Consider the following 27082-nt stretch of genomic DNA (forward strand, 5'->3'; position numbering starts at 1 on the left):
GCCTTTCCGCGGGCAAGAACTGGTTCGCCAGCTGTCGCCTGTGTGTGGTGACAGCGTGGGAGCTGGCAGTGGGATGGGCCACAGGCGCGTGGAAAGGAGCGTGGTTAGGATTCCGGGGGAGGCCAGGGGTGTCCCGGTCACGCTAGGGAGGCCTCAGCTCTGCCGTGAATGACAAGAAACCAGGTCTGCATTTTAACCTTTTTATTATTGGAGTTTTCCTTTCCTCGTGGGAGGGGCCTGGTGTCGAGGGCCAGCTTCCCCCGGGGACGTGTCCAGATGCGCTGAAGTGTCTCTCCCGCCCGCAGAGTTCCCACGGAAACACCATGAAGCAGTTCATGGACATCTTCTCCCTGCCGGAGATGACGCTGCTGTCCTGTGTGAACGAGCACTTCCTGAAAAACAACATCGACTATGAGCCCGTCCACCTGTACAAAGACGTCAAGGTGGGGGCAGGTGGGGGTCACGACGCTGACCTTCTCCCAGCTTCGCAGCAGCAGTGACAGCCTCGTTAAGCCTCCCTGGTCGGCGTGCTGCTGGAAACCGTCCTTTGCCCGCGGTCTCCTTTATTTGCAGGTTCACCCTGAAAAATCCTAAGAAAGATGTTGTGTTGTTAGGAGAATTAGCAGTCAGTCAGAGCTGGTAAGAAGGGACTCGTAGTGTCATCTGGATTTCCACGTGCATATTTGAACACATCATTTATGTAGCTTTGTGTTATAAATTTTAATTTAATTCATATTCAGGTATGTTTATAGATATATTCTTTAAACTGAGCTTTTTGTAGTACTTAAAATATGTTTGTATATATTATGTGTTTATTTCTTTTTAAAAAAATAATTCATGTATTTTTTTGTGTGTGTGGCTACACCCATGGCACATGGAAGTTCTCAGGCTAGGTATTGAATCCAAGCCACAGCTGTGACTTCTGCCACAGCTACTGCAATGCTGGATCCTTAACCCACTGTGCTAGGCTGAGGATCAAACCTGTGCCTCCACTGTAACCTGAGCTATTGCAGTTGGATGCTTACCCCACTGCACCACTGTGGGAACTCCTATATTTACTTCTAATATGTATTTCTAAACATCTATTCATATATAATTTATTATTTCAATATCTATACTTTTAAAGATCCACATTTATATACGACAGTGTTTTTATTATGTGTTTATGACTAATTTTAAATATGAACTGCCCCACATCCTGGATTTTAAGAAGATGTAGGATGAATTACAGTTTTCATTATCAGCCTGGTGTTATTTGAACTAAATTTAAATAATTAATTAATTTATTTATTGCCTTTTTAGGGCTGCATCCATGGCATATGGAGGTTCCCAGGCCAAGGGTCGAATCAGAGCTGTAGCCGCTAGCCTACGCCACAGCAATGCCAGATCTGAGCCGTGTCTGCCACCTAAACCACAGCTCATGGCAATGCCAGATCCTTAACCCACTGAGCGAGGCCAGAGATCGAACCTACAACTTCATGGATCCTAGTCACATGCGTTTCCACTGCCCCTTGATGGGAACTCCTATTTTTTATTTTTATATATCTTTTTCTTTTTATGGCTGCACCTGCGGCATTTGGGAGTTCCCAGGCTAGGGGCTGAATGAGAGCTGCAGCCGCAGGCCTACGCCACAGCCAATAGCAATGCAGAATTCTTAACCCGCTGAGCAAGGCTAGGGATTGAACCCGCATCCTCATAGACAGCAGTCAGGTTTGTAACTCGCTAAGCCACAACGGGAACTCCTAAATATTTAGTTTCTCTTCTCTCTTTGGCTCACACAAATACTTTATCTTTACGAATCACTTGGAGTTTGAACGCTCAGCATTCATGAGGAAAGACAGTTACTAGGAAGTTCAGTGCTTACTGTCAGGTGTTACTACCATGACTAGTAAGTACACATGGAGAGTTTACTACCTTCTGGGCACTGTTTTTCCGAATGCTCTATGCAATACTTAACCTTTATGCAATACTTAACCTTTATGCAATGCTTAATCTTTATGCAATACTTAAATCTTCCACAGTAGTGCCTTAAGTATTATCACCCTCATTTTACAGTCAAGGAAATTGAGCCGTAGAGAGGTTGAGTGACTTCCCTAAGGACATAACAGCTAGGAAGTAGCAGAGCCTGGATTTTAGCCCGGGAAGTTGGGCTCCGGCTTGCTCTTCACCACTGCTGATGTGCAGTTGAAACAGGCCTGTGCTGGGAGGTAATTGAGGTTGAGCTTATGGTCCAGAGTCGTGACGGTAACTCCTACCAATTTCCTAAGGCTTATGGCTCAGCTTTCCCTGCAGCCCAGTCCCCTGCTGCTGGCTCCAGAAGGTTCCCCTGTGCCTCCAGGAGTGCCCACCAATGTAGTAGACCTGTTCAGAGTTACCTGAGAGGGGCTGTGCCCTGACACCTGCCATGGCCCCAGGCTCCGCCTCGTGTCTGCTGGACCACGTCTCCACCCGAGTTGCCGGCTCCTTGACACTTCTTGCCTCTAGGGTAGCACTGAAGCGAGGTGGATCCTATCATTGGTCTCTGCCACTTTTTCTAGATCATAGAACCTGCTCTTGGGGTCCAGGGAAGGGTGCAGAGATGAAAAGAGCAGTGCGTCCCTCTGTCCAGATGACCTGAAATCGTTTGGTTGTGATACCGCATATAAATGACTGTTTATCCTGTGGGCTCTATTCAGAATTGTTCACACACATTACCTCCTCCAAGAGGCTCTTGGGAAGATTGCACTGGGAACTGCTGCTGTCACCATGGAAACCTGTTTCTTCTCAGGGGCTGCCTGTGATAAATGGACCGGAATTTAGATTTCATTTAGTGCCTGGGTTGCCCGGCTTCTGCAGCCATTATCCTGAGTGTCATTATCCTGACTGCACTCATCTGTCCCTTTACCCAGACTGTCTCGTACTCTGGCTGATTAAAAACGTATCTTCTGACAGGATTCCATTCGGGATGTGCACATCAAAGGAATCATGTACCGAGCGATCGAAGCAGATATTGGTACGTAGCAGATGTTATCGTGACGATCAGCCCCTCACTTGGCTGTGTAACTAAGCAGGCCTCTTACGCCAGGGCTGAGCTGGGGCTGCAGTACCTTTTCTGAGTGCAGTGCAGGGACCTTGTATCCTTTGTCTCAGAACTTCATGTAATCCTGACCCAAAAGAAGAGGAGCTGGCAGCGGCAGCCAGTTTGTTTTTTCCCACTTAGACTGAGGAGGCAGGAAGGCAGAGAGGCAGGGATCCTGGTTATTGATGCACTGGGTACCAACATACTGCCTTGAACCAAGCTGCCTTCAGGCTTCTCTCCCACCCGCCCCCCGCCCGCCTGATGCCCCATGTAGGAAGCACTTGTAGATTGACTGACTTCACCCGGAATCTGTGTCTGCATTTGTTCTCTTGCTCTTAGAAAAGTATATCTGTTACGCCGAGCAGACCCGAGCGGTGTTGGCCAAACTGGCTGATCATGGCAAGAAGATGTTTCTCATCACCAATAGCCCCAGTAGCTTTGTGTAAGTCCTCCATTTCCTGGCTAGCTTCTGGCTCTCTTCCTGAATTCCATGGATTTTGTTTTTTCATTTTTTAAAGTTTTATTGAAGTATTGTTGATGTACAATGTTGTGATGATTGCTGCTGTACAGCAGAGTGATTCTGTTAAAAATAATCCATTCGTGTTCAGATTCTTTCCCCGTATAGATTATGAGAATACTGGGTAGCAGTCTCTGTGCTGATACAGCCGGTCTCTGTTGGCCAGTCATTCCACATACCTTAGTGTGCATATGCCAGTGCCCACCCCCCATCCACACCCCCCTCAACCTGACCCTTTGGTAACCATACATTTGTTGTCAAAGACTCTGAGTCTTTTTCTGTTCTGCAAAAGTTCATTTGTATCCTTTTTTTCGCTTCCATATAAGTGATGTCATGTGATGTTTGTCTTTCTGTCTGACTTCTAATAGTTGGAAATCTGAAAGAGAAATTTGCGAGGATAGTTAATCCCTTTAATGTTAGACTAACATGGCTGGCATGTTGTTCCAGGGACAAAGGGATGAGGTATATTGTTGGAAAAGACTGGCGGGACCTGTTCGATGTGGTCATTGTTCAGGCCGAGAAGCCAAACTTCTTTAACGATAAACGGAGGTAAGTGTCTATCTTTCTAGGGACTAGATTTTATTCATTTGCTGCTGTAAATACTTACGTAATGTGTCTTGGTGAAATCCAGTTGGAAAATCACAAGCTTCTAATGTTACAGCATTTGATTTTTAACCCTTCTAGCAGGTAATTTCAAGGCAGTGAGATGAGTACATAGCAGACAGCGTACACCTATTGAAACTTTTTTTTTTTTTTTTTTTTGGTCATTTTGTCTTGTTAGGGCCACACTGGTGGCATATGGAGGTTCCCAGGCCAGGGGTCGAATCGGAGCTGTAGCCGCTGGCCTACACCACAGCCACAGCAACTCGGGATCCGAGCAGTGTCTGTGACATACACCACAGCTCATAGCAACACTGGATCCTTAACCCACTGAGCAAGGCCAGGGATCGAACCCACAACCTCATGGTTCCTAGTCGGATTCGTTAACCACTGCACCATGACGGGAACTCCTGAAATGGTTCTTAGTTCAGGCTTTAAGAACACGATTTTCAGCAATGAAACATCCAAAATTAATATCACTCAGTAAATTAGATCTAGGTACAGATGCATTGTGAAGCATAACAAAACAGCAGCAGCAAGAAACCACCTGCTGGGTATCTCCCTTTTTTGGGGGTGTGGCCACACCCTCAGCATGCCGAAGGAACTTCCCAGGCCAGGGATCAAACCTGAGCCATAGCAGTGACAGAACTAGTCCTTAAGTGCTAAGCCACCAGGGAACTCAGGGATCTTAAAATGTCTTTTAACATGTGAGACAGACTGGTTCACTGAAAGTCAACCTGCCCACTTGCACTAAGATTATAGAAAGAACTCATATTTGTATCCTAATGGCCTACTTCTAAAACACTTTTACCTGTGTTTCTCTGTTCTGCAATTGGTAACCTTGCAGCCTTTCTCTCTCTGCTACGTGACTTAAAGCATCATAATTTGGTGCCTTATAGTCAGGGTTGAGTGAATTAAATTCCTCTTATAATGCTGAATTCCAGTTTTCCAAGTGTCCCAGTGACTCCTGGAAGACGAAGCAAACCTAAGAACCAGGTGCAGAAACTGACAATTCAAGAGAACGCAGGAAAAACTAGAGTATTGCTCAAAACCAGCAGTAAACGCTGGCTCACTGCTTGGTCCCTGCTAAAATGCCCTTCTGCCTTTTCTTCTTAGATTCCAGAGGGCGGTCAGGGCAGGAGCCTCCTCTGCTTTCCCCGGGGACCTTCCTCTTTTGCCGTGTTTATACACAGAGGCCAGACGGTGTCTGAGACAATCTCCCCGGGAGGGGCCCTGCTCAGCTCTGCCCCTCACTCTGGGTGCCCGGATTAAGAATCCTCCACCTCCGTCCAGCCCCGTTTTATTTGTCGTGATGAAGGTTAGAAACGACCGAAAGGAACATCCATATGAGGGGATATTATGCAGCCCTTAAAAATAAGGTGTTTGAAAAAAAGAGGCAGTGAAAAAAAAAAAAAAAAATGAGTTCCCGTCGTGGCGCAGTTGTTAACGAATCCGACTAGGAACCATGAGGTGGCGGGTTCGGTCCCTGCCCTTGCTCAGTGGGTTAACCATCCGGCGTGGCCGTGAGCTGTGGTATAGGTTGCAGGCGCGGCTTGGATCCTGCGTTGCTGTGGCTCTGGCGTAGGCCGGTGGCTACAGCTCCGATTCAACCCCTAGCCTGGGAACCTCCATATGCCTCGGGAGCGGCCCAAGAAATAGCAACAACAACAACAACAACAACAAAAAGACAAAAAAAAAAAAAAAAAAAGAGGCAGTGAAAGTGTTTCATGACTATAAAAAGTGATGTGTGAAGACTAATCACGTGGGAAGGAGCTCACAGCCTTGGAGAAAAGGAGATAGGGACCAGTATGTGCAAATCCCCCTGGTTTTATGTCCACAAGGAAGAGGAAGATCGAACAGTATCCACTGAGATGGTGTGTTTCAGAGTTCTGGAATCACGCGTGGTTTTCCTTTTCTTCATTGTATTTTTCTGCATTTTCCACTTTTTTTTTTTTTTTTTTTTTTTTGCAGTGAGCATAGATTTTTCTAACAGAGAGGCAGTCCCAAGTCCATGTTACCCAAGAAAAGAAAAAGGACACATAAGCCTGGTGTTTTGTAGACTAGCACCCCCAGGGTGAGGAACGAGCCTTTATTCCCCACCCCCCGCCCCGCCCCATTTTCCATTAGAAAGTCATGTGCCCAGTTTTAATGTATTTTGTATCTAGATTGGGTGAATGTCAGGTACAAAGCTGGATAAATGTTCTAGCATTATCTCCATAAGCGGTGTGTGAAACAGTTTCTGCATGGCCACAGAAGTTTGGGAAATCTGGGTTAAAGAAAAGCTTCATGGGAGGGCTCTTCAGAGCCGTCAGTGGTTTTAAAGAGGGCCATACATAGTGCGTAGTGTTTTCCAAATTGATTTGACCCTGGAGTTCTTTTTTCCACCAACCTCCTTTGGCTCCCGAGGTCCACAGTTTTTGGGGTATATTGCCCGAGGCCAGGGAACGTTGGTGGTGGGCTTTCGTTTTTGGTTGATGAAGCTCTTTGCTGTTCCCAGGAAGTAACTGTAATTTCTCACACAGCAGACAGCAGCTTGCGCTGCTCCCACGCGTCCTAATGTTTCCTCTTTCTGTTGCTAGACCTTTTCGAAAGGTGAATGAGAAAGGCGTCTTACTCTGGGATAAAATCCACAAGTTGCAGAAAGGCCAGATTTACAAGCAGGTATCTCGTGACCCATCTGTCCTTTCTGTTGCTGTGCTTTGTGGTCAGTTAGAAGGACAGTGGCTGACATTGGTCGAGGCTTGCCATGTGCCGGGCAGAGTTCTGGGTGCGATGCTGGAACTGTTTGTAACGTGGTGGCGGAATTTCAGCTTCAGTCAATAGTTTCAACATGCTATGTCTCAGTTCATTCGGCATCGAACAGTTTTTAAAAAACAAAATTTAAAGTATCTTCTTTTCATAGGATAAAAAATTCAAGATGCCAGTAGTGAACCTTGGAAATGTCTCTTTAAGAAGTATTAAAAAAAAAAAAAAGTATTTAATCCCATGGCATTGTATTCACTCAAATGAGTAATTATTTCCTGATGAACTGTGTTTTATGTACGGTTTTGGGTTTTTTTTGGCCTCCCCACCCAGGGCACAGGGAGTTCCCAGGCCAAGAATCAGGTCTGAGCCATAGCTGTGAACGAAGCTGCCGCTGCGGCAACACCAGATCCTTTAACCCACTGTGCCTGCTGGGGATTGAACCTGTGGTCCTAGAGCTGCAGAGACACTGCCAATACTTTGGTGCCACAGTTTTGATGTATTTTGTTATCATATAAAGCTCTCCCATGTTTGAGTAAATGATTGAATTGCTGACCATTATTGTGTAACTGAAGTTAGTTTTTTTTTTAATCTCATAATTTTTTTTATATCTGTGTAATATTTATAATACATAATATTATACTGTATAGTTTTTGGTTTTGTTTTTTTTTTAATACTGATACATTCCTGGTGGATATGTAACAAACTACTGGATTTGGCACTAATGTATTTTCCAGGCCTGAGAGATTAGTTTTAATACAGCCATTCCACTTCTAGGACATGAGCCTAAGAAAATTATTCAGACATAGCTAAAGCTTTGCTATAAGACTGTTTATTAGGAAGTTACTTACAAAGAGATAACAAAGTAAATGTCCAGCGTCAGAATTGGTAAGGTGAATCATGGGCGTTCTCAGCTCTTGAAAGCTGAGGGAATATTTATTGACGTGATCACAGAATGTTAAGTGAAAAAACTAGATTATTTCAAAGAGGTATATAAAATATGAATCCTTTCTGAAAATACATTTGACTTAGAAGAAAGGTCTGAAAGACTTCAGGTCAAGGTGTTTTCATATTTTAATATTTAAATGTAAATGCAGAAACATTCTTTTAAGTTTTAGATATCTTGGGCCTCTATCTGTCATATGCTATAACACCTCTGTTTTTCTATTGCAGGGCAATTTATATGAATTTTTGAAGCTTACCGGATGGAGGGGATCCAAAGTGTTGTATTTCGGTGACCATATATACAGCGACCTGGCGGTGAGGACACATTTTCCCTGTTGTTGTGTTGGGGTAGGATGTTGTTAGGCCCACTTATTGAGAAACTTGTCTTTTGTTTAAGACTGTTTTTATACTTTTCATAAAAATGAGTAGTGAACCACATTTTTTTTTTTGTTTGTTTGTTTTTAGGGGCATACCTGTGGCATATGGAGGTTCCCAGGCTTGGGGTTGAATTGAGCTGTAGCCACTGGCCTACACCACAGCCACAGCAACAAGGGATCCCAGCCGCGTTGATGACCTCTACCCCACAGCTCACGGCAACGCCGGGTCCGTAACCCACTGAGCAAGGCCAGGGATCGAAGCTGTGGCCTCATGGATGCTAATCAGATTCATTAACTGCTGAGCCACAATGGGAACTCCCACATTTTTTTTTATAATTTAAAAAAATTTAATGATTTTTATTTTTTCCATTTATAGTTGGTTTACAGTGTTCTGTCAGTTTTCTGCTGTACAACAAAGTGATCCAGTCTCACACACACAGAGACACACACATATGTATATACACAGTCTTTTTCTTGCATTATCCTCCATCATGCTCTATTACAAGTGACTAGATATAGTTCCCAGTGCTATACAGCAGGATCTCATTGCTTATTCATTCGAAATGCAATAGTTTGCATCAGTTAACTCCAGATTCCCAGTCCATCCCACTCCCTCCCCCTCCCCCTTGGCACCCATAGGTCTGTTCTCCGTGTCCATGAGTTTCTTTCCTGTGGAAAGGTTCATTTGTGCCGTATATTAGATTCCAGATATAAATGCTATCATATGATATTTGTCTTTCTCTTTCTGACTGACTTAACTTAGTATGAGGGTCTCTAGTTCCATCCATGTTTCTGCAAATGGCATTATTTTGTTCTTTTTTATGGCTATGTAGTATTCCATTGCAAATACATACCACACATTAATCCATTCATCTGTCGATGGACATTTAGGTTGTTTCCATGTCTTGGCTATTGTGAATAGTGCTGCAGTGAACATGGTAAGAGATAAATGCATGTGCCTTTTTCAAGGATTTGTCTGGATTTATGCCCAAGAGTGGGATTGTTGGGTCATATGGTAGTTCTATATGTAGTTTTCTCAGGTACCTCCATGCTATTTTCCATAGCGCTTGTGCCAATTTACATTCCCACCAACAGTGCAGGAGGGTTCCCTTTTCTCCACACCCCTCTAGCATTTGTTATTTGTGGACTTATTAATGATGGCCATTCTGATGGGTGTGACGTGGTATCTCTTGATGGTTTTGATTTGCATTTCTCTAATAATCAGGGATGTTGAGTATTTTTCATGTGCTTGTTGGCCATCTGTATATCTTTGGAGAAGTGCCTATTCAGGTCTTTTGCCCATTTTTCAATTGGGTTGTTGGTTTTTTTGCTGTTGAGTTGTATAAGTTGTTTGTATATTTTAGAGATAAAGCCTTTGTCCGTTGCATCATTTGAAACTATTTTCTCCCATTCTGTAAGTTGTCTTTTTGTTTTGTTTATTTTTCATTTTTTTTTAATGTCTCATTTTACTGAGCAGGATAGATCAGAGTCATGAAGTAGATAATTTATTTTGGAAATGATGGAAATTAGCAGTTTACTCAGTTTATCAGAAAAAGTCTTTCCATTTAAGTAATGGTAAGAGATAAATGCCAATGTCCTTTCCTTTTTCTTTTATTATAAAGCATCAGAAACACACAAATGCTCTGTAAAAGCTCATAAACATCATTTAGGGTTTCTTTTGCCAGCCTGTCATTGTGTGTGTGTGTGTGTGTGTGTGTGTGTGTGTGTGTCTTTTTAGGGCTGCACCCAAGGCATATGGAGGTTCCGGACTAGGGGTCCAATCGGAGCTGTACCTGCTGGCCTTCGCCAGAGCCACAGCAATGCCAGATCTGAGCCTCGTCTATGACCTGCATCACAGCTCATGGCAACACCGGATCCTTAACCCACTGAGGGAGGCCAGGGATCGAACCCATGTCCTCATGGATAGTAGTCGGGTTTGTTAACCACTGAGCCATGACGAGAACTCCCCGCCTGTCATTTTGAAAGGGTACAAAAGTGACATTTCCAGGAAACAGCTCTTATGTGAAAATAAGGCTCTTCATGCTTCTTGGAAAGACTGGCGCGTCCTAGGACTTGAATTATGATTTCCTCTGTAGTCAGCAAGACTGAGTTAGTTACTTCATTACCACACTTTACTCCGTGTGGAATGACTCTTGTTACGAAGTGATTCCAGGCGAGGTGGTTCAGTGCCCGTTTGACAGCGTCTGAAGCTCAGCGTCTAGCAGGTGGCAAGAGTCGGCTCTCAGCTGCCTCCGCTGCTGCCGTTTCTGAGTGCGTTGGCCTGCGCGGCGCTGCGTCTGTGTGCATGTCGCCGTCCCCGTCCTCTGCCCGCCGTGGGAGCCGGGAGCTTTCGTGGCCGGGCAGTGGGACCCTCTGGATCGTTTTCAGAGCACGTGCGCCTGAGCCCCACTGACGTCTGCGGAGTCCCACTTGGCGCAAGTGGGGGATGTAGAGAGTTGACTCCAGAGCCTGTGTGTAGGGACACCCTCCCGGATGACTCCAGCACACCTCCTACAAAATCCCGTCCGTCCAGTGGATGGAGGTCCCGTGGGAGGAGTCCTGGGCTTAGAACTGGACCACTGGGGTCCCCACATCTCTGTTGTTCATTAGCCACGTGACTGTGGGCACAGCCCTCAAGCCCGGTCATCCTCGTTGGTAAGAAGAGTGAAATAAGATAGACAGGGGTGTGAGGTAGGAAGATAAAGTGCTCGCGTCAGGGTGTTGACACTTGGAATGTCCAGCCACGCCACGTGGCAGCACACGCTTACTGCTTGCTGTGCCATCAGCTGTGTGCCAGTCCCGAGGCGTGTGGGCCCCTGGGCCCCGGCGGTGCCCGTGGCGCTTTCAGAAGCGCTCCCAAGGCAGAAGTGTGTCAGGAGTGTCCGCAGGATGTCAGGGTCACCTGGGAACTTGTTGGAACCGCAGAGTTAGAAACCCTGGGAGTGGGGCCCGCCGTCTATGTTCCAAACCACCCTCCACACCAGAAAGAGGCCAGGTAGTGCTGGCCTCATAGGAGGAGTTAGGAACTGTTCCCTCCAATTCGATTTTTGGAAGAGTTTGAGAAGGTTTGGTGTTAATTCTTCTTTATATGTTTGGTCGTGAAGCCATCTGGTCCTTGGCATTTCATTGTTGGAAGGTTTTGATTACTCATTCAATCTCCTTACTAGTTAGAGGCCTATTTAGATTTTCTGGGTTTTTTTTTTTTTTTCATTCAGATTTTCTGTTTCTTCATGTTTCAGTCTCAGGTTGTATGTTTCTGGGAACTGTCAGTTGATCAAGATCATCCAAGTTGTGGGCATACAGTGGTTCACAATACCCTTTTATAGTCTTTTTTTTTCCTATAGAATTGGTAGTAATGTTACCATTTACATTTCAGATTTTAGTCATTTGAGTCTTCTTTTTTCTCATCAAGCTTAAATTTTATCAATTTTACTGATTTTTTTTTTTTTTTGAAGAACCAACTCTTGATTTTCTCTGTTGTATTTTATTTTGAAAAAATTTTTAAAATTGAAGGCCACACCAGGATATGGAAGTTCCCAGGTTAGGGGTTGAATTGGAGCTGTAGCTGTAGGCCTACACCATAGCCACAGCAACATGGGATCTGAGCTGCACCTGTGACCTATGCCGTGGCTTGCAGCAGCACCAGATCCTTAACCCACTGAGCAAGGCCAGGGATTGAACCTGTGTCCTCACAAAGACTGTATCAGGTTCTTAACCCACTGAGCCACCAGGGAGCTCCTGTTTATGTGTAACCTTTATTCTTTCTCTTGTTCTGTTAGCTTTCAGTTTAGTTTGTTCTTTTTCTAGTTCCTTCAAGGTGTAAAGTTAAGATGTTTTGAGCTCTTCCTTTTTTAATGTCAAGGGGTATAGTTATAAACCTTCCTTTTAGTATTATTGTTTTTGCTGCATCCTGTAAATTTGGGTATGTTGTTATGCATTTTAATTTGTCTCAAGGTATTTTGTAATTTCCCACATGTTTTCTTTCTTCCTTGACCATTGGTTGTTGAAGATTGTGTTTATTTAATTTCCACATATTTCTAAATTTTTCAGTTTTTCCTTCTGCCTTTTGATCTTCTGTCTGGTTGTTTTATCCATCATGGAAAGTGGGCTGTCAGAGTTTCCTGCTGTTACTGTAGAGCTAGCTCTTGTTCCCTTCAGTTCTGTTAGTGTTTGCTTCATATAATTTGGAGCTCTGATGTTTGGTTCATATGCGCTTATAATTATTATTCATTCTTGGTGAATTGACCTTTTGATCATGAATAATGTCATTCTTTGGATCTGTAACAGATTCTGACCTAAAGTCTGTTTTGCCTGATTTTGGTATAGCTGCTCCTGTTTTCTTTTGGTTACTCTTTGCGTGGAGTATCTTTTTTAATCTTTTCAGTTTCAATCTTTGTGTGTCCTTAGATCTTAAATAAGTGTCTTGTGAACAGCATGTATGTAGTTGGATCTATGCTAACGTTTAAAAACCACTTTTTTTTGTTGTTGTTGTTGTTTTCTTTTTAGGATGGCACCTGCGGCATACAGAGGTTCCCAGGCTAGGGGTCCAATGGGGTGTACAGCCTACACCACAGCCACAGCCACAGCTACACCAGATCCGAGCCATGTCTGTGACCTACACCACAGCTCATGGCAATGCCAGATCCTTAACCCACTGAGCGAGGCCAGGGATTAAACCCACGTCCTCATGGATACTAGTCAGATTTGTTTCTGCTGAGCCATGACGGGAACTCCCGAAAACCACTGTTTTAGACTTAGAGAACAGACCTGTTGTTGCCGAGGGGGAGTGGGGAGGGGCTGGGATGGGACCTGGAGTTTGGGCTTGGTAAATGCAAACTGTTACATTTAGAATGGATAAGCCATGGGGTACTAGTGCGTAGCACAGGGAACTATATCCAGTCTCCTGGGAGAGACCCTGATGGAAAGGAATATTGAACAAGAATGTATATTATATGTATGACTGAGTCACTTTGCTGTACAGCAGAAATTGGCACGACATTGTAAATCTTAGAAAAAGAAAACCACTGTTTGAAAGTGCTGAGACCAATTCATTAACACGTCACAGTGTCTGGACAGTGGACGTTACCCTTTGGAGGAATTACCCTGGGAATGCAGATACACATCCAAAGTTGCTGCCGTTTGAGACACAGGAGAAAATTACCTTTATTATCATGTACTTTCGTCTTAGAAATGTTCTGAATGACTTTTTAACCTATTTTCGGAAACAATACACCTTCAAAAGTTTGCCACTGTTGGGAATATTTAAAAGAATGTGCTGTGGAGTTCCCTTTGTGGCTTAGTGGTTAATGAACCTGACTAGCATCCATGAGGATGTGGGTTTGATCCCTGGCCCCGCTTAGTGGGTTAAGGATCCGGCGTTGCGGTGAGCTGTCGTGTAGGTTGCAGATGCGCTGCGGATCCAGCATTGCTGTGATTGTGGTGTAGGCCAGCAGCTGTAGCTCCAATCTGACCCCTAGCCTGGGAACTTCCATATGCCATGGGTGCGGCCCTCAAAAGCAAAAAAAAAAAAAAAAAAAAGAGAAATATTCAGGTTTAAGGAAATTTAGCCATTGGAAAAAATAGGTAATCTTAGGGCTTACAGAGCAGGGATTCTAGCTTTAGGTGAGTAGCCAGAGTGAACTTGGAGAAGAGTAAACCATATACCAATTCTCTCCTTAAAAAGCTCTCCTTAAAGGCATCCCTTTCTCCCTCAGAGTAAAAACCTGGTTTCTTACAGTTGGCCTCAAGGCCCTGCATGGTCTCTCTTTCCCCAGCCTGCCTCTCTGAAGGCACCTCCTGCCTCTGCCCTCTGTCCTACTTGCCTTGATCTTTCTTAACACATCTCCCAGATGTTCCTGCCACAGGGCCTTTGCACTTGCTGTTTTTCCAGCCAGAATTTTCTCCTCCATGTATTTGCAAACTCTCCTTCACTTCTGATCTCTGCTAGAGTGTTCCTTTACTAGGCTGGTCTTCCTCACCACTCTGCATAAAACAGTAACTCCTTTCCCTCTTATTCTGCTTGATTTGTGTCTATCGTATATATTGATCACCAGCTGCCCTTGTGTGTTTGCTGACCTATTTTTGGTTTGTATTTTCCATGAGAGCAGGGATTTATTAGCTTGGTTCATTTCATTATTTTATCCTCAGATTCTAGAACAGGGCCTGGCAAATAGTAGTATTTAATATGTGCTTGTCAAATGAGAAAACTCACAGCCACTTAGTATGGTGGTTGCATAGCTTAGATTTTCCAGGACAAAACTTGTATCAGATACTCTGGTGTAGTATCAGATCGTGAGATGCCAGCGTTTGTAATGAACATGTGATCATGTGTGTTGATTTGTGTGGACATGGCAAGTCTGAGATTCCCCAGAACCCAGGAGGCTTGGCAGGCGGTGGGGGTTCCTCGTGTGCTGTGGATGAACGGAATGAAAACCTCCAGTAGCCGGTCAGTGGACCCGCTTTCTGCCTCTGACCTAATTGTTGTATGACAGACCCTAGTTAATGATTGCAGAGCCTGTGTTTCTGTAGAGGCTGTGATTCACAGCAATTATTTCCGGAACAGAAACCTTCTTGGGGTGAAATGGTCAAAGCCTGGGGCTAAATTGGTTTTAATTAAGTGTAATTCATTGAATTCGGTGTGGTTAATAAGTAACCATTACAGTTAAAACGTAATTCCTTGAATGCCTGTTGCATCTGGGAAAGGTGATAAAATGGTTTAAATTCTGTGGAGGGTAATTCTGTTGACTTTGTGTGATCTTTGCAATCAGGACTTGACCCTGAAGCATGGCTGGCGAACTGGTGCAATTATCCCAGAATTAAGATCTGAGCTCAAAATCATGAATACGGAGCAGTACATACAAACTATGACATGGCTGCAGACCCTGACTGGGTTATTGGAACAGATGCAGGTTTGGAATTTTTTTCTCTCCAACTTTTTCTGTAAGCCTGAGGTTAGTTCACTGGTTCAAGTTATTTCAGGAATTTTTCTGTTTAATTATGGTCCTGAAGTATGAGGCATAAGTCATCCTGCAGAATAACCACTGGGCTGATTTTGCCCCAAAAGAGTTCTGCCGTTTTTTCCCTGAAGAGAACTTTAAAAATGGCCCCTTGGGAGTTCCCGCTCTGGCTCAGTGGATTAAGCACCTGACTGGTATTCATGGGGATGCACGTTTGATCCCTGGCCTCGTTCAGTGGGTTAAGGATCTGGCATTGCCGTGAGCTGTGATGTAGGCCACAGATGTGGCTCAGATCCCACTTTGCTGTGGCTGTGGCATAGATCGGTGGCTGTAGCTCTGATTTGACCCCTAGCCTGGGAACTTCCTTATGCTGCAGGTGTGGCCCTAAAGAAAAGAAGCTCTCAAAGCCATTTGGAGAAAGTTTTTTGTGGCCTGTGTGGGGAACACCTATCTCCATTGGGAGATACTCTGTGGGTAGTGGGGTTCAAGAACCTCTGCCAGGTCCAGTCCTGCTTCTGCCTTTAGCCCGCTGTGGGACTTCTCTGTCCTGGGCCTCAGTTTCTCCATCTGTAAAATGGAGTGAACACTCAGGCTGGGCACCACGTCTTATTGGAAAGAACCTCAAACCAAGAGTCAAGAGCACTGTGTGTAGCCTCCACCTGATTTTGCAGATAATAGCCTGCAGTTTGCTAGCTCCCTGGAGTTCTGTGGCAGTTTTGTCTTTCCGTACATTACGTAGGCAGGTTTGGGCAGTTAGTGAGGCGAGTTGTTTTAGCAGTGGTTTCCTGGCCCGTGGAAGCTGCCCTCTGTGGCAGCTGTGACCCCCTCCCCACCTCACGAGGCACCTCGCTTTCTCACCCGCTTCTGCTGGCCTGGCCCCCAGCCGTCTCAGTGTGAGGGCCGACTCTTCTCGGATAAGGGGCCGGGATGCCTGCTCTCCTGGCAAACACACCTGCAGCCGCTGGCACTGGCCTGATGCCCACAGCCTGCCAGCCTGCTTTGGAAATGGGCAGGGAATGGCCTTGCCTGGCCCAGTTGGCGGCGAGCTGAGGCAGGGCTGCGGGGAGTGGCAGGTCCCCACTCCACGGCGCACGTGTTCCAGGGCGTGGGGCCCCACACGTCCCCCGGCCTCGCTGGCAGTGCACTCTGGCTGCATCGCTCCTTGGCTTGTGGACGGGGACCGATCCTCTTTCCCTCCCTGGGCTTGTCTGTGAGGTGGTCGTCTAAAAATACATGGCATCAATTCTGGGTTAAGCCAGTCTGTGCAAAGGTCACACAGTAATGGTAGTGGCTCTTCAGAGGCCAGGCGTTGCGCTGAGTGCTTGCTCTGCAACATTATTCATCACTCGTCCCAGCTGTCTGTGTGGGTAGGTACAGTTTTCCACTTTAGAACAAGGAGAGGTTGGTGTCCAAGGTCATAAAATGGCAAAGCATGGCCTTGAACCTGGGCCCACGCCTGTGCTTTTGAGCACTGCACTGCAGTGTGCGGTGTAGGGGTCTCAGTGGAGCCAGGCCCCTTGCCTTGGGTGCCATCTCTTTGGGATGCAGGCAGCTGATCAGATACACCAGTGCAGCCTGCATGTAGATGATGTCACTGCATTTTAGCTTTGAGGACAGTTCTTTTTTGTTTTCCTCTCTCTGACCTGTATAAAAAGTTTGAGGAGGAGTTCCCGCTGTGGCCCAGTGGGTTAAGAATTTGGCTGCAGCAGCTCAGGTTACTGTGGAGGGGCGGGTTTGGTCCCCAGCCCGGCACAGTGGGTTAAAGGATCGGGCGTTGCTGTGGTTATGGCTTGGATTCAATCCCTGGCTCAAGAACTTCGTATGCTGCAGGTGTGACCATGACAAATAAAATTAAAAACAAAGTTTGGTGAGTAAGGGTGTGTGTTTTCAAAAATGGAAATGCTGGGAAGATGTCTTGTGATTTACGAATTTAATTGTACGAGGCCTGTGGTTAGGGAAGGAGGCAAAGGGCATTGGCATTTATGCTGCTGCCCTGTTTTATAGGAGAGGAAACAAGCCAAGAGTAAGTAACTTTTCCAGAATCTTAAAGTCAGTGAACCGCAGAATCAAGCTGTGTAGAAATAAGAACTCTGTTCTGGACACCAAGGCTTTCCGTGCATTTCCTTCTCGCAGTAACGCTTTCACGCGGCCACTGGCACCCTCCGCATTTGACAGATGAGCAGCCCAAGGCACGGAAGAGAAATTAGCTTGCCCGAGTCAGGGGTGGTGCGGGGCTGAGACCTGGTCATCTGGCCAGAGAGCTGTGGCAACCCTGGATCCTTTAACCCACGGTGCTTGGCCAGGGATTGAACCTGTGTCCTGGCGCTGCAGAGATGCCACCGATCCTGTTGTGCCACAGTGGGAACTCCAAAATTGTTTTCTTTCTTTCTTTGCTTTTTTTTTTTTTTTGTCTTTTTGTTTTTTTAGGGCCGCACCCACGGTGTATGGAGGTTCCCAGGCTAAGGGTTGAATCAGAGCTACAGCTGCCGACCTACGCCACAGCCACAGCAACACTGGCTCCAAGCCGTGTCTGCGACCTACACCATAGCTCATGGCAACGCCGGATCCTTAACCCACTGAGCAAGGCCAGGGATCAAACCCGCAACCTCATGGTTCCTAATCGGATTCATTTCCGCTGAGCCACGACGGGAACTCCCAGAATTGTTTTCTGATAATGGGAAAGCCGTGAGCGTGTTGGCATGCTGATGGGAAGGGTCCAGGGGAAGAGGCTGCTTGTGTGGGAGAGATGATAAATGACGGAGAAGGGTCCCCGGGAGGACAGGTGGGTGTGGGTGGGCCATGGATGGGAGGGTGCGAGGGGAGGCTGGGTTGGGGTGCGCCCACAGAGCTCACATGCCCCCCCAGCCCCCATGCTCTCAGGTGCGCACCTCTGGGGCCTTCCTCCTCACATGTCCCTTCAGCACCTGGGAGGTTTGCTGGAGATGATCCCTTGTCCCTGGTGGCCCCCCCTGCCCGCATCGCAGGAAAGCGGGGCTGGAGAACGCGCCTTGGTCTTGGAGACCCGAGCTGGCTCTCCATGTCTGTAGAGCTGCCCTTGCATGGGGCCTTCACATGGCCTTTGGTAGCTAGTTTCAAAAAAGAGAGCAGGTTCAAGCCCTGGCCAGGAAGTTTCCATATGCTGCGGGGTGCAGCCAAAAAAAAAGTGAAAGCTAACTAAAATTATGCTCGTGGGACTACATCAGTGCCCTGAGAAGTGCCAGACAGTTTTCCGGTGCTCCAGTAACACAAGGCCAGTGGTTCCTGCTTCCTGGTGGTATAGACAGGTGTTGGGCAGGAAATCCATATTCCAAGCCCAGGGTTTTGTCTGAGTGCCAGAGCCCCATAGCGGGTGCCTTGGTCAAGCTGCTGATCTGGGCAGATGTGGTCAACAGAAGGGCCTTGGCTCCATGTCAGAAGCAGATGGTTTGCTTGCCTGGTATTTTCCTCTGGGTCCTGAGGCTGCCTTTCTGACCGAGAACTGCGGAGAGCCCCACCTGGCACCTCTGGCTCTGGCTTGAGCCTTCACCTTGAGCCTCAGGAGCCTTGGAGAGAGACTTGTAAGATTCCCTTTGTTAGGAGGGTGTATGCAGTTGTCATTTTCTTTTTGCTTTTAGCTCACATTTTGGCCCACTCAAAAAGTTTCTGCTTTTCCATCTGAGTGGGGTGCTCTGCCTTCTTGCCTTTTACAAAAACAATTTTTAAAAAAAATTTTTTTTTTCTTTTTTTGGCCTTCTGTCTTTTTAGGGCCGCACCCTCTGCATATGGAAGTTCCCAGGCTAGGGGTCTAATCGGAGTTACAGCTGCCGGCCTACACCACAGCCACAGCAAAGTGGGATCCGAGCCACATCTGTGACCTACACCACAGCTCACGGCAACGCCGGATCCTTAACCCACTGAGCAAGGCCAGGGATGGAACCTGCAACCTGATGGTTCCTAGTCAGATTCGTTTCCACTGCACCATGACAGGAACTCCTAAAAGACATTTTAAAGATAATATTAAGGAAAAAAATTAAAGCCAATTATAATTCGATGACCCTTCCGCAAACTAAAGAAAAATTTCAGTGTTAATGTCCAAATATATGCACGTTTTGTCATGCATACTGTTAAACCTGCTATTTCCACTTAATTGTCTCTTTTGTTTTTGTGGCCACACCCACGGCATACAGAAGTTCCGGGCCAGGGATAGTGACCTGAGTAGCCACAGCAGTGACAACATGGGATCCTTAACCCACTGAGCCACCAGGCAGCTCCATTAACTGCCATTTTTATGTGTGCATGTATATAATACATAGGTTTGTGATATATAAAAATATGTATAATAGCATGTATTTATATTTGTGTGTGTAATACCCATGTATAATGGATACATCACACATATATGATACATACGTATTTTATGTGGATGCCTGTCCATGATGTCTACACAAAGCCTTTAATAATACTGTCATATCTCTGGTTTAATAGGGGCCTTGCTAAATAGCTTCATAATATTCCACCCGCATTTGGTGAAGAGGGCAGGTTGCAGTGGGCAAATCCAAAACTGTTATTTCATACCCATGCCTGTCTCTTAGGTTTGAATAAAATCCCTCCAAAAACTGCCCGTTCAGTTCTGATGACGTAATGAGTATTTGTATCTGGAACCGTCTCAGTAATGATCTTGTGTCCTGCAGGTTCACAGAGATGCTGCGTCCCAGCTGGTCTTGCAGGAGTGGAAGAAGGAGAGGAAGGAGATGAGGTGAGAGCAGCAGGTTTGGAAGGCAGGGAGTCCAGCCCCCTGGCCGCGCTCCCTTGCCTTCCCCAGGGCCTGCCTAGACAGACTTTGAAACTTCCCTTTTTAGCTGCCAGGGTTGACTGTGACCCCCCCAATCCAGAACCCGCCAGCTGCCTTGGTGATGAGTGACATTTACCTCCAGGCAGCGGTGAACCCCCTTGTGCCTCCCAGCCACCTTAACTTCCCTGTTTGGGTGGCTGGTGGCCCAGTTGTTGGCAATGCCAGCAGCACCATGTGGCTACCAGGACAGTGCCGCAGGTGGCTCTGAACCACGGGGAATTCTTGGGGCTCCTGTGACCCTGGGGCTCATTTGTAACACTGCTATTTCAGGAATGTGCCTGCACTCAGTGTCAGGATGTTTATGGGCGAAGAAAGGCCGCCTGTTGTCAGAAAAGTTTGGTGGGTCTCTGTGTCTTGAGGGAGCAGTTATTGAATGTTTTTTGGGGGGGCCACACCCACACATGTGGATGTTATTGGGCCAGGCATCGAACCCACACTGCAGTTGCTGCCTGCAGCACAGCTGGGGCAATACCGGATCCTTAACCTGCTGCGCTACAAGGGAACTTCCTTGAATTTTCTTTTTTTTTAATTAAACTATAGTTGCCAACGGGGAGGGAGTGGGAGGGACTGGGAGTTTGGGGTTCATAGATGTAAACTGTTGCATTTGGAGTGGATAAGCAATGAGTCCTGCTGTGTAGCACAGGGAACTATATCTAATGACTTGTGATGGAACATGATGGAGGATAATGTGAGAAAAGGAACATATATACATATATATATATATATATGTATGACTGGATCACTTTGCTGTACAGTAGAAACTGACAGAACTTTGTAAATCAGCTATAATGGAAAAATAAAAATCACAAACTTAAAAAATAGAAATAAACTATAGTTGACTTAAAATAGCATGTTCGTTTCAGGTCTACAGCTTTAGATTCTTTTCCGTTGTAGGTTATGACAGGATATGGAGTATAGTTCCATGTGCCCTACAGGAAAGCTTTATTTTACACGCAGTCGTGTGTATCTGTCAATCCCACATTCCTGATTTATTCCTCCCCCTCCTTTTTTCCCTTTGGTAACCGTAAGTTTGTTTTCTATGTCTGTGAGTATTTCTGTTACACAAATAAGTTGGTTTGTATTATTTTTTTAGATTCCACATAAAAGTGAAATCGTAATTTTTCTAACTTCACTTAGTCTGATGATCTCTAGGTCCATCAGTGTTGCTGCAAATAGCAAGATTTTGTTCTTTTGATGGCTGAGTACTCTTCCGGGTGCACATGTCCCATGTCTTCTTTATCCAGTACTCTGTTCGTGGACATTGAGGTTGCCTTTAAGGGCACCGTGATCCTCAAGAGGCCTCGTGGACAGTTGTGCCTCCTGTTTAGAGGATGCTGTGTATGCGGACACTGTTGAGGTGACCGTTTCTGCACGGCGGCTGCCCCTCCCAGGCACAGCGGTCTGTCGGGTCTGCCTGTGGTGCTCACTGCCCGGCTCTGATGGGAGAGGAGAGGGGGCAGAGTCCACCTCTTGAGCTCTCGGCCGTACGGAATCTGTCCTTTCTCCTCCCTCTCAGCGTGTTGGCTGCTCGGGCTTATTCTAACATCATGATTACTTGAACATTGGTCTGAAATGTTGGATGAGAGGGTGGTAGGCATATAAAGTCATTTGACTCTGGGCCCTTTAACCCTGAAGGCCAGACACGAGCTCTTCACTCGTAGGACCTCAAACTAGATAACAGAATTGTTTCACCCATCAGGGATTTTTTTTTTTTTTTTAATTTGAATGTCTAAAAACCTCACATCTCAATGGAATTTTTCAGCAAAAATTTTAAAACCATTCATGTTGTTCCACCTGGAGACCTAATTGAGTTCTTTGTTTCTTTTATTTTATTGGCCACGCCCATGGGTGGCATATAGAAGTTCCTGGGCAGGGATCGAACCTGAGCCATAGCAGTGGTAATACCAGATCCTTGACCTGCTGTGCCTCAAGGGAACTCCGAGTCCTTTTAATTTTCTACTTTTCTGGTTGTCGTAGCATCTGCTGTCACCATGTGGTGACAGACTGCCACCAACGAGTAGCTTTTACCACACAGTTGTATAAAGGATTATGGTTTTTGCTGTGATTGTAACTGACTTATGAACGGTGTTTGTCCAGTGGCTGGAACAGTCTTGTTGGGCTCCTGGCCGTCAGATGGTGTGCCTGTCCTCTGTATGTGTGACGGGGGTTGGTTTACACACAGATGCACGTATGTGCACCTTGCAAGATGCCTGTAATCCAGGCTTTGAGGAGGCGAGGGATGCTCTGTAATGGATGATGCATATTCACGTGACGCTAAAAGAACCCTTCATCTCTCAGACATAAAGTGCTTTCAGGTTTACAATATGCTTTGCTTTTGCTCACCTTGCTTGGTTCTCTCTGTAACCTCAGAGAAGGAGCCCTGGATCCCATTCTGCAGACGAGGGGAGCTTGGAAACTGTGAACATCCTACCTCTCTGGGGACCTTCGCAAGCAGCCTCCTGCACCCTGATTTTGTTTGGGAAATGGGGTGTGTGTGTTCAGGGTCTCACATGGTGCCCCTGGCGCCTTAGGCAGGGTTGTGTCTGGTGGGCTGAGTGGGGAATGTGGTTGATCTAGATGGGTGGGTGCCCAGCGCGTTTTCCCGGTTAGACGTTGGGGCTGCTCTCGGCTCAGTTGCGTCCTGTACGTGCGAAACAGTGATTTTGATTCATTCCATTTCAGTAACTTAGAGCAGACATTTCTGGAATCACTCTCTGTTGCTTTGCTCTCCTCTCGCCTCTTCAGAGAAATGACCAAAGGTTTCTTCAACGCCCAGTTCGGCAGCCTGTTCCGCACAGACCAGAACCCCACGTACTTCCTGCGGCGCCTGTCGCGCTTCGCCGACATCTACATGGCCTCGCTGAGCTGCCTCCTCAACTACGACGTCAGCCACACGTTCTACCCCCGGAGGACCCCGCTGCAGCACGAGCTTCCCGCCTGGTCCGACAGGCCCCCTGCGGCTGGGCTGCCGCTCCTGCAGGAGGCCCAGGCCAAGTAGCCGGGGGAGGCCGGCCCTACCCCGCGCGGGCCTCGCAGGGACGTGAGCATCACGTTGGAGCCGATGCAGGTGTGCCTGGCCCTTCTCTGCTCTATGTCGCGGAGACTCTGCTCCAGCGCGTGACCACAGAGGCGTGCAGCCCCGGCCATGGGCTTGTTGACACCCTGTGATCAGCCTTCTTGTTTCCCAAGGTACCGGCGTCTGACTCCTGGGTTGGGCAGGCTTCTTGATGCCATCTCTGTGTTCCAGCAGGTGACGTTTCGAAACTCTTTTTGTGACTCTTCCAAGGAAAACACATGGAGAAATGGAATATCCACAGGCAGTGCAGTGGCCCGGTGACGTGCTGCTCTCAGAAAGCCGATGCTTTGGCGAGTGCTCTGGTAGCATTCGGCCCCCGCCAGCGCCAGAGGTGGTCCCCAGACAGCAGCCGCGTCCCAGGTGTTAGGTACCAGGGCTTTGGCACTCTGGTGCCGCACTTGAAAGCAGACCCAGCCTCCCTGGAAGTCTTATGTGAGAAACAACAAGAGAAGGTGCAAGCCCTTGGCCTTGATTGTCCTCAGTATCTGTTTCCTGTGTCCTGCTCCATGTGGGGGAAGGACAGACGGTGCCCCCAGTGATGGGCAGGTTCACTCTTTGCTCCAGAAAAGGAGGGTGAGGAGAGAAGAGCTTCTGGTTGAATTTCCACCCAGAAGAACAGACTCTGTAGAATGAGTCAGTGAGACACGCACAGGTCAGAAGAGCCAGTGCAGGGGTTTATTACACCTGGAAACGCCACCTGAATGTCTCCGTGTGCTCATCAGAGGACAGAAGATGAAACAAAAAAAAAAATGGCCTTGTAATGAAGTCCACACCATGAGCCCCACTGGGTGTGCTGCCGTCTTGTTAAAATGTGTATTCCTAGAGGCTGTCCTTGCTGGAGGCCGAGCAGATGCCTGTCTCTGTCCTGACCTGACAGCCCAGGAGAGGGGCTTGAATCCAACAGGAGGGGAAGGAGGCAGCCTTCAGCCCTGAGCCATCTCCCACCCTTCCCTCCCCTTGGGTTTCTTTCCTGTCATGCTTCTGTGGCGCTTTGGGGAGTCGGGGTGGTTTTCTTTAGGTGTTCTATTTAAGGTGGGATAAAGGGCATTGAAACTAAGAGAGACAGTTGGAAATGACCTAGTTAACTGAGTGTTCTTATTTCTTTCTGAGGACAAGGCAAGTCCTTAAACCTAAACATGCACCCTTAAACCCAAAGGATGCAAACATGGGAGGAAGGGGCTCGTGCTCGCTTATTCAGCGTTGTTTTTAATGTGTTCACGTGTGGAGCCAGCTGTCGATGAAATGCTAGCTTGGCTTTCCACAGGCTGCCTGCCCGAATGCAGAAACTAGGCGAGTCCTCTCGCACGCTTTGTAACATTGCTTGTTATAATGGGAGTGTGCTTGTGATATCTTTGATGTATTTAACTAGAAGAGTGAGAGTGACTGTGTAGACCCAATAGACCCAATTAGCTCCCCTTTTTTCCTCCTAAATTTTATTATGAACACAGTAGTCTGTTTCTTTTTTGAAACACGCTAGGCATTTTATTTGCTCTTTATTGGCGTCTAGGGGTTTTAAGCAGCTGAGTGTGTTGGAGACTGGCATTTAAGGGGTGCAGGTGGATGCCCAAAACTGCTCAGTGTTGGGGTCCTCAGAGGAGAGGGTACGCTGGAGCTTTGGGCTGATCGTCTCTGCTTTGGAGAAGCCGAGTGAGGACATGGGTATTATTTTTAAACTTTTGTCTTAGTTTTTATCTCAGATATTCATCGGCCATCTCCCGGATGCCCCTAACAGGGTGTTTTGTTTACTTACGAATCAGGTATGACTGTTTTTAAAACCTGCTTTCCTGTATGTCCAGGTTTGGTGGCCCAGGCCTGGGGGGAGACGTATATTTTCTGGGTCTGAACAAGGGATCTTGTGATTCATTAGTTTCGGCCTGTGGGCCCACACGTGGCGGTTTTGAGATCTGCGTGTGTGCCTGGGGATGCAAACCCACGCTGGGTGGCCTGAGGGGTCAGGACAGCCGTCTCCACAGGAAGGACAGAGGCACTCTCCTTAATGTGTCGCTGGCATGACTCCCGCTGGGGATCAGCCCGCTGCACTGCATTCTGGCCTCGCCGGTGTGCTCCCTGGCGTGCACTCGGATGAGTGCCATCTGGCACAAAGGAAGGGAGTCTCTGTGCTACCACTGAAAACATCAGTTTGGAAAGTGAACAGACACTGAGAAATATTTTCCATTCTAGTATCAGTTAGACTGATTTTCTCAGAGTGATGTGAGCAAATATTGATAGTCCAGGGGCAGTCCACACCCCAGGGTTCCCAGTACCGGGAAGGACCTGCACATCTGGTTTTCCAGAGTTGTTTCTGTAGATGAAACCTGGCTTTTAAAATATTTTGGCTTAGAGCTCCTACTTTCCTGCTAACATACTTTTTTTTTTTTCTTTTAAAAATTCTCTTCCGCTCCATTAATGCCATCTAACATAAACCACCTGTTACTGATTTGGGCCCATCTCAGACAAAATTACTGGTTGCTTGGAATGCACTGGTCTTAATTAGTGCAAAGGAGAAATGAAAAGGAATCATTCCCCCAGCTAATTGGGTGAACTGCATAGCTTTCCCTCTCTTTTCCTCCCCAAAGGCCTTTGAAGCAGCGGAAAGCTTGCTGAGTGTTGGGGCTGGATTCCACTCTGCCAAATGTTTATCTGCTGCCAAGCACCCACTTGGGGGCCCTTGTCTAGAATGTGCTCTCAGACTAAATTCGGCCAGCGGCAGGCTTCCTTGATTGCTTTGTTCAGCTACTAGGGAGCCTGTCATTTGCCCTCTTGGGGTGATTTCCTTTTGTACCAATTTCCTTTTTCTTCTGCGATAGCACATGGGAGCTTGGCTCCAAGCTCAGCTAACCTTAATACCCTAACGGGTTGGAGAGAAGAAGGGGAATGCAGTTCCCCCGGTGTGAGGTTCAGCAGACTTTTCCAGTAGAGGGCCAGACTCTAAAGACTTTCAGCTCTGCAGGCCGTTTCCTGCGGCCCCTCCTCTAGCACTGGGCACGCCTGTGTTCCCAGACAGCCTGAGGAAAACGGGCTGCAGGTTGGATTTGGCGCTCAGGCCATGGATTGACTTGGTGGCAGTGGCAGGCTGACCTTGCTGAAGGCATGCAAAAGAACCAGCTCACGGACAGGTGCAGCTCGTAGGAAGGAGGTCTGTAGGTAGGTGCGCCACGTTCCCCTCCAGGCCGCCCTCTGCGTGTGTTTTACTCACGGGGCCAGTGGTAAAATACCTTGTTTCCAGCACGTGGCATGCTTGTTTTTGTGTAATTGAGCTGCCAGGCGTGGCGCTCCGTGAGTATACCTCTCGTTGCCCTGGATCGTGATTGTGCTGGTCGTGTGTGTGTGGGTGTGTGTGGCTGGCTGCCTGGCTGCCCAGAAGACCCTTCAGGACTGAAGGACTTAGTCCCCCGACTGCCGGGTGTGCTGCTAGCTTCCCATCTGCTGCTGTCAGGCCTCTTGGGCGCTTCCCCTGCTGAAACGTCCTGTGGGCTCGCTGCCCCCCCCACCCAGCAACACTGAAGGCCCGTCCAGCTCTAGAGCGGCGGGAGGGCGCACGGCTGAGGCCCCTTTGTGTCTGCCCTGCAGCCCAGCTCCCGTCTCTTCTCCCCGATGTTGCTCCCAAGGCCAGTGCCCTGTACACCTCCTGCATGAGACTCCCTCTCTGTTCGCTTTCCCAGGACCCCAACCCCCACAGCAGTGCTCTATACTTTTCTATGCTTTGGGCTTGAACTCTGCCTTCGGAAACTGTTTTCTAATTATTTAGTATAATGACAGGCTGTGCCTGTTAATTTCAGGCACAATGAATGCAGATTAGGTAGACTTACTATTTATTCCAAATGTGAATTGCTATTTATTCTAAATGTTGATTTTATGTTACGTGACATTGAACATACTGCCAAATAAAAGTTGGTTTGTCCAGTTTATTGCAAGGCATCTGTTTGGTGTGCTTGTTAGTGGCAAAGCCATATCACGTTCTAACACACCCAAAAAAGAAT

At 47.1% G+C, this 27082-nt stretch overlaps 1 protein-coding gene and 1 long non-coding RNA gene across 9 annotated transcripts in view; one reads left to right on the forward strand and one right to left on the reverse strand.

Annotated features, from left to right (window-relative positions):
- The window catches only part of NT5DC3 (5'-nucleotidase domain containing 3), a 71622-nt gene extending 44606 nt beyond the window's left edge, over window positions 1-27016 (forward strand). For 3 of the 8 annotated variants that reach the window (XM_005664189.4, XM_084957348.1, XM_084957347.1), the window contains exons 6-14: window positions 306-443; window positions 2932-2992; window positions 3398-3500; window positions 4023-4124; window positions 6755-6836; window positions 8091-8177; window positions 15007-15147; window positions 19866-19930; window positions 22772-27016. In XM_005664189.4, the coding sequence (XP_005664246.3) occupies window positions 306-443; window positions 2932-2992; window positions 3398-3500; window positions 4023-4124; window positions 6755-6836; window positions 8091-8177; window positions 15007-15147; window positions 19866-19930; window positions 22772-23024 (1032 nt within the window). In that variant the 3' untranslated portion in view covers window positions 23025-27016. The remainder of the gene's footprint in view (window positions 1-305; window positions 444-2931; window positions 2993-3397; window positions 3501-4022; window positions 4125-6754; window positions 6837-8090; window positions 8178-15006; window positions 15148-19865; window positions 19931-22771) is intronic. The other 5 variants (XR_014804174.1, XR_014804176.1, XM_084957346.1 and 2 more) reach the window with 3 other exon arrangements.
- Window positions 258-2514, reverse strand: LOC146403523 (uncharacterized). Its single transcript, XR_014804192.1, has 3 exons — window positions 2376-2514; window positions 474-590; window positions 258-392 (listed from the first exon to the last, which is right to left on the reverse strand). It is a non-coding gene; the product is annotated as an uncharacterized LOC146403523 (long non-coding RNA).
- Window positions 27017-27082: the final 66 nt, after the last annotated feature.

Source organism: Sus scrofa, chromosome 5 (assembly GCF_054392235.1).
Source record: "Sus scrofa isolate SSC_HxYL_T2T_F1_AM1 chromosome 5, Sscrofa_HxYL_maternal_Yorkshire_Landrace_v2.0, whole genome shotgun sequence".
NCBI classification, from domain to species: domain Eukaryota; kingdom Metazoa; phylum Chordata; class Mammalia; order Artiodactyla; family Suidae; genus Sus; species Sus scrofa.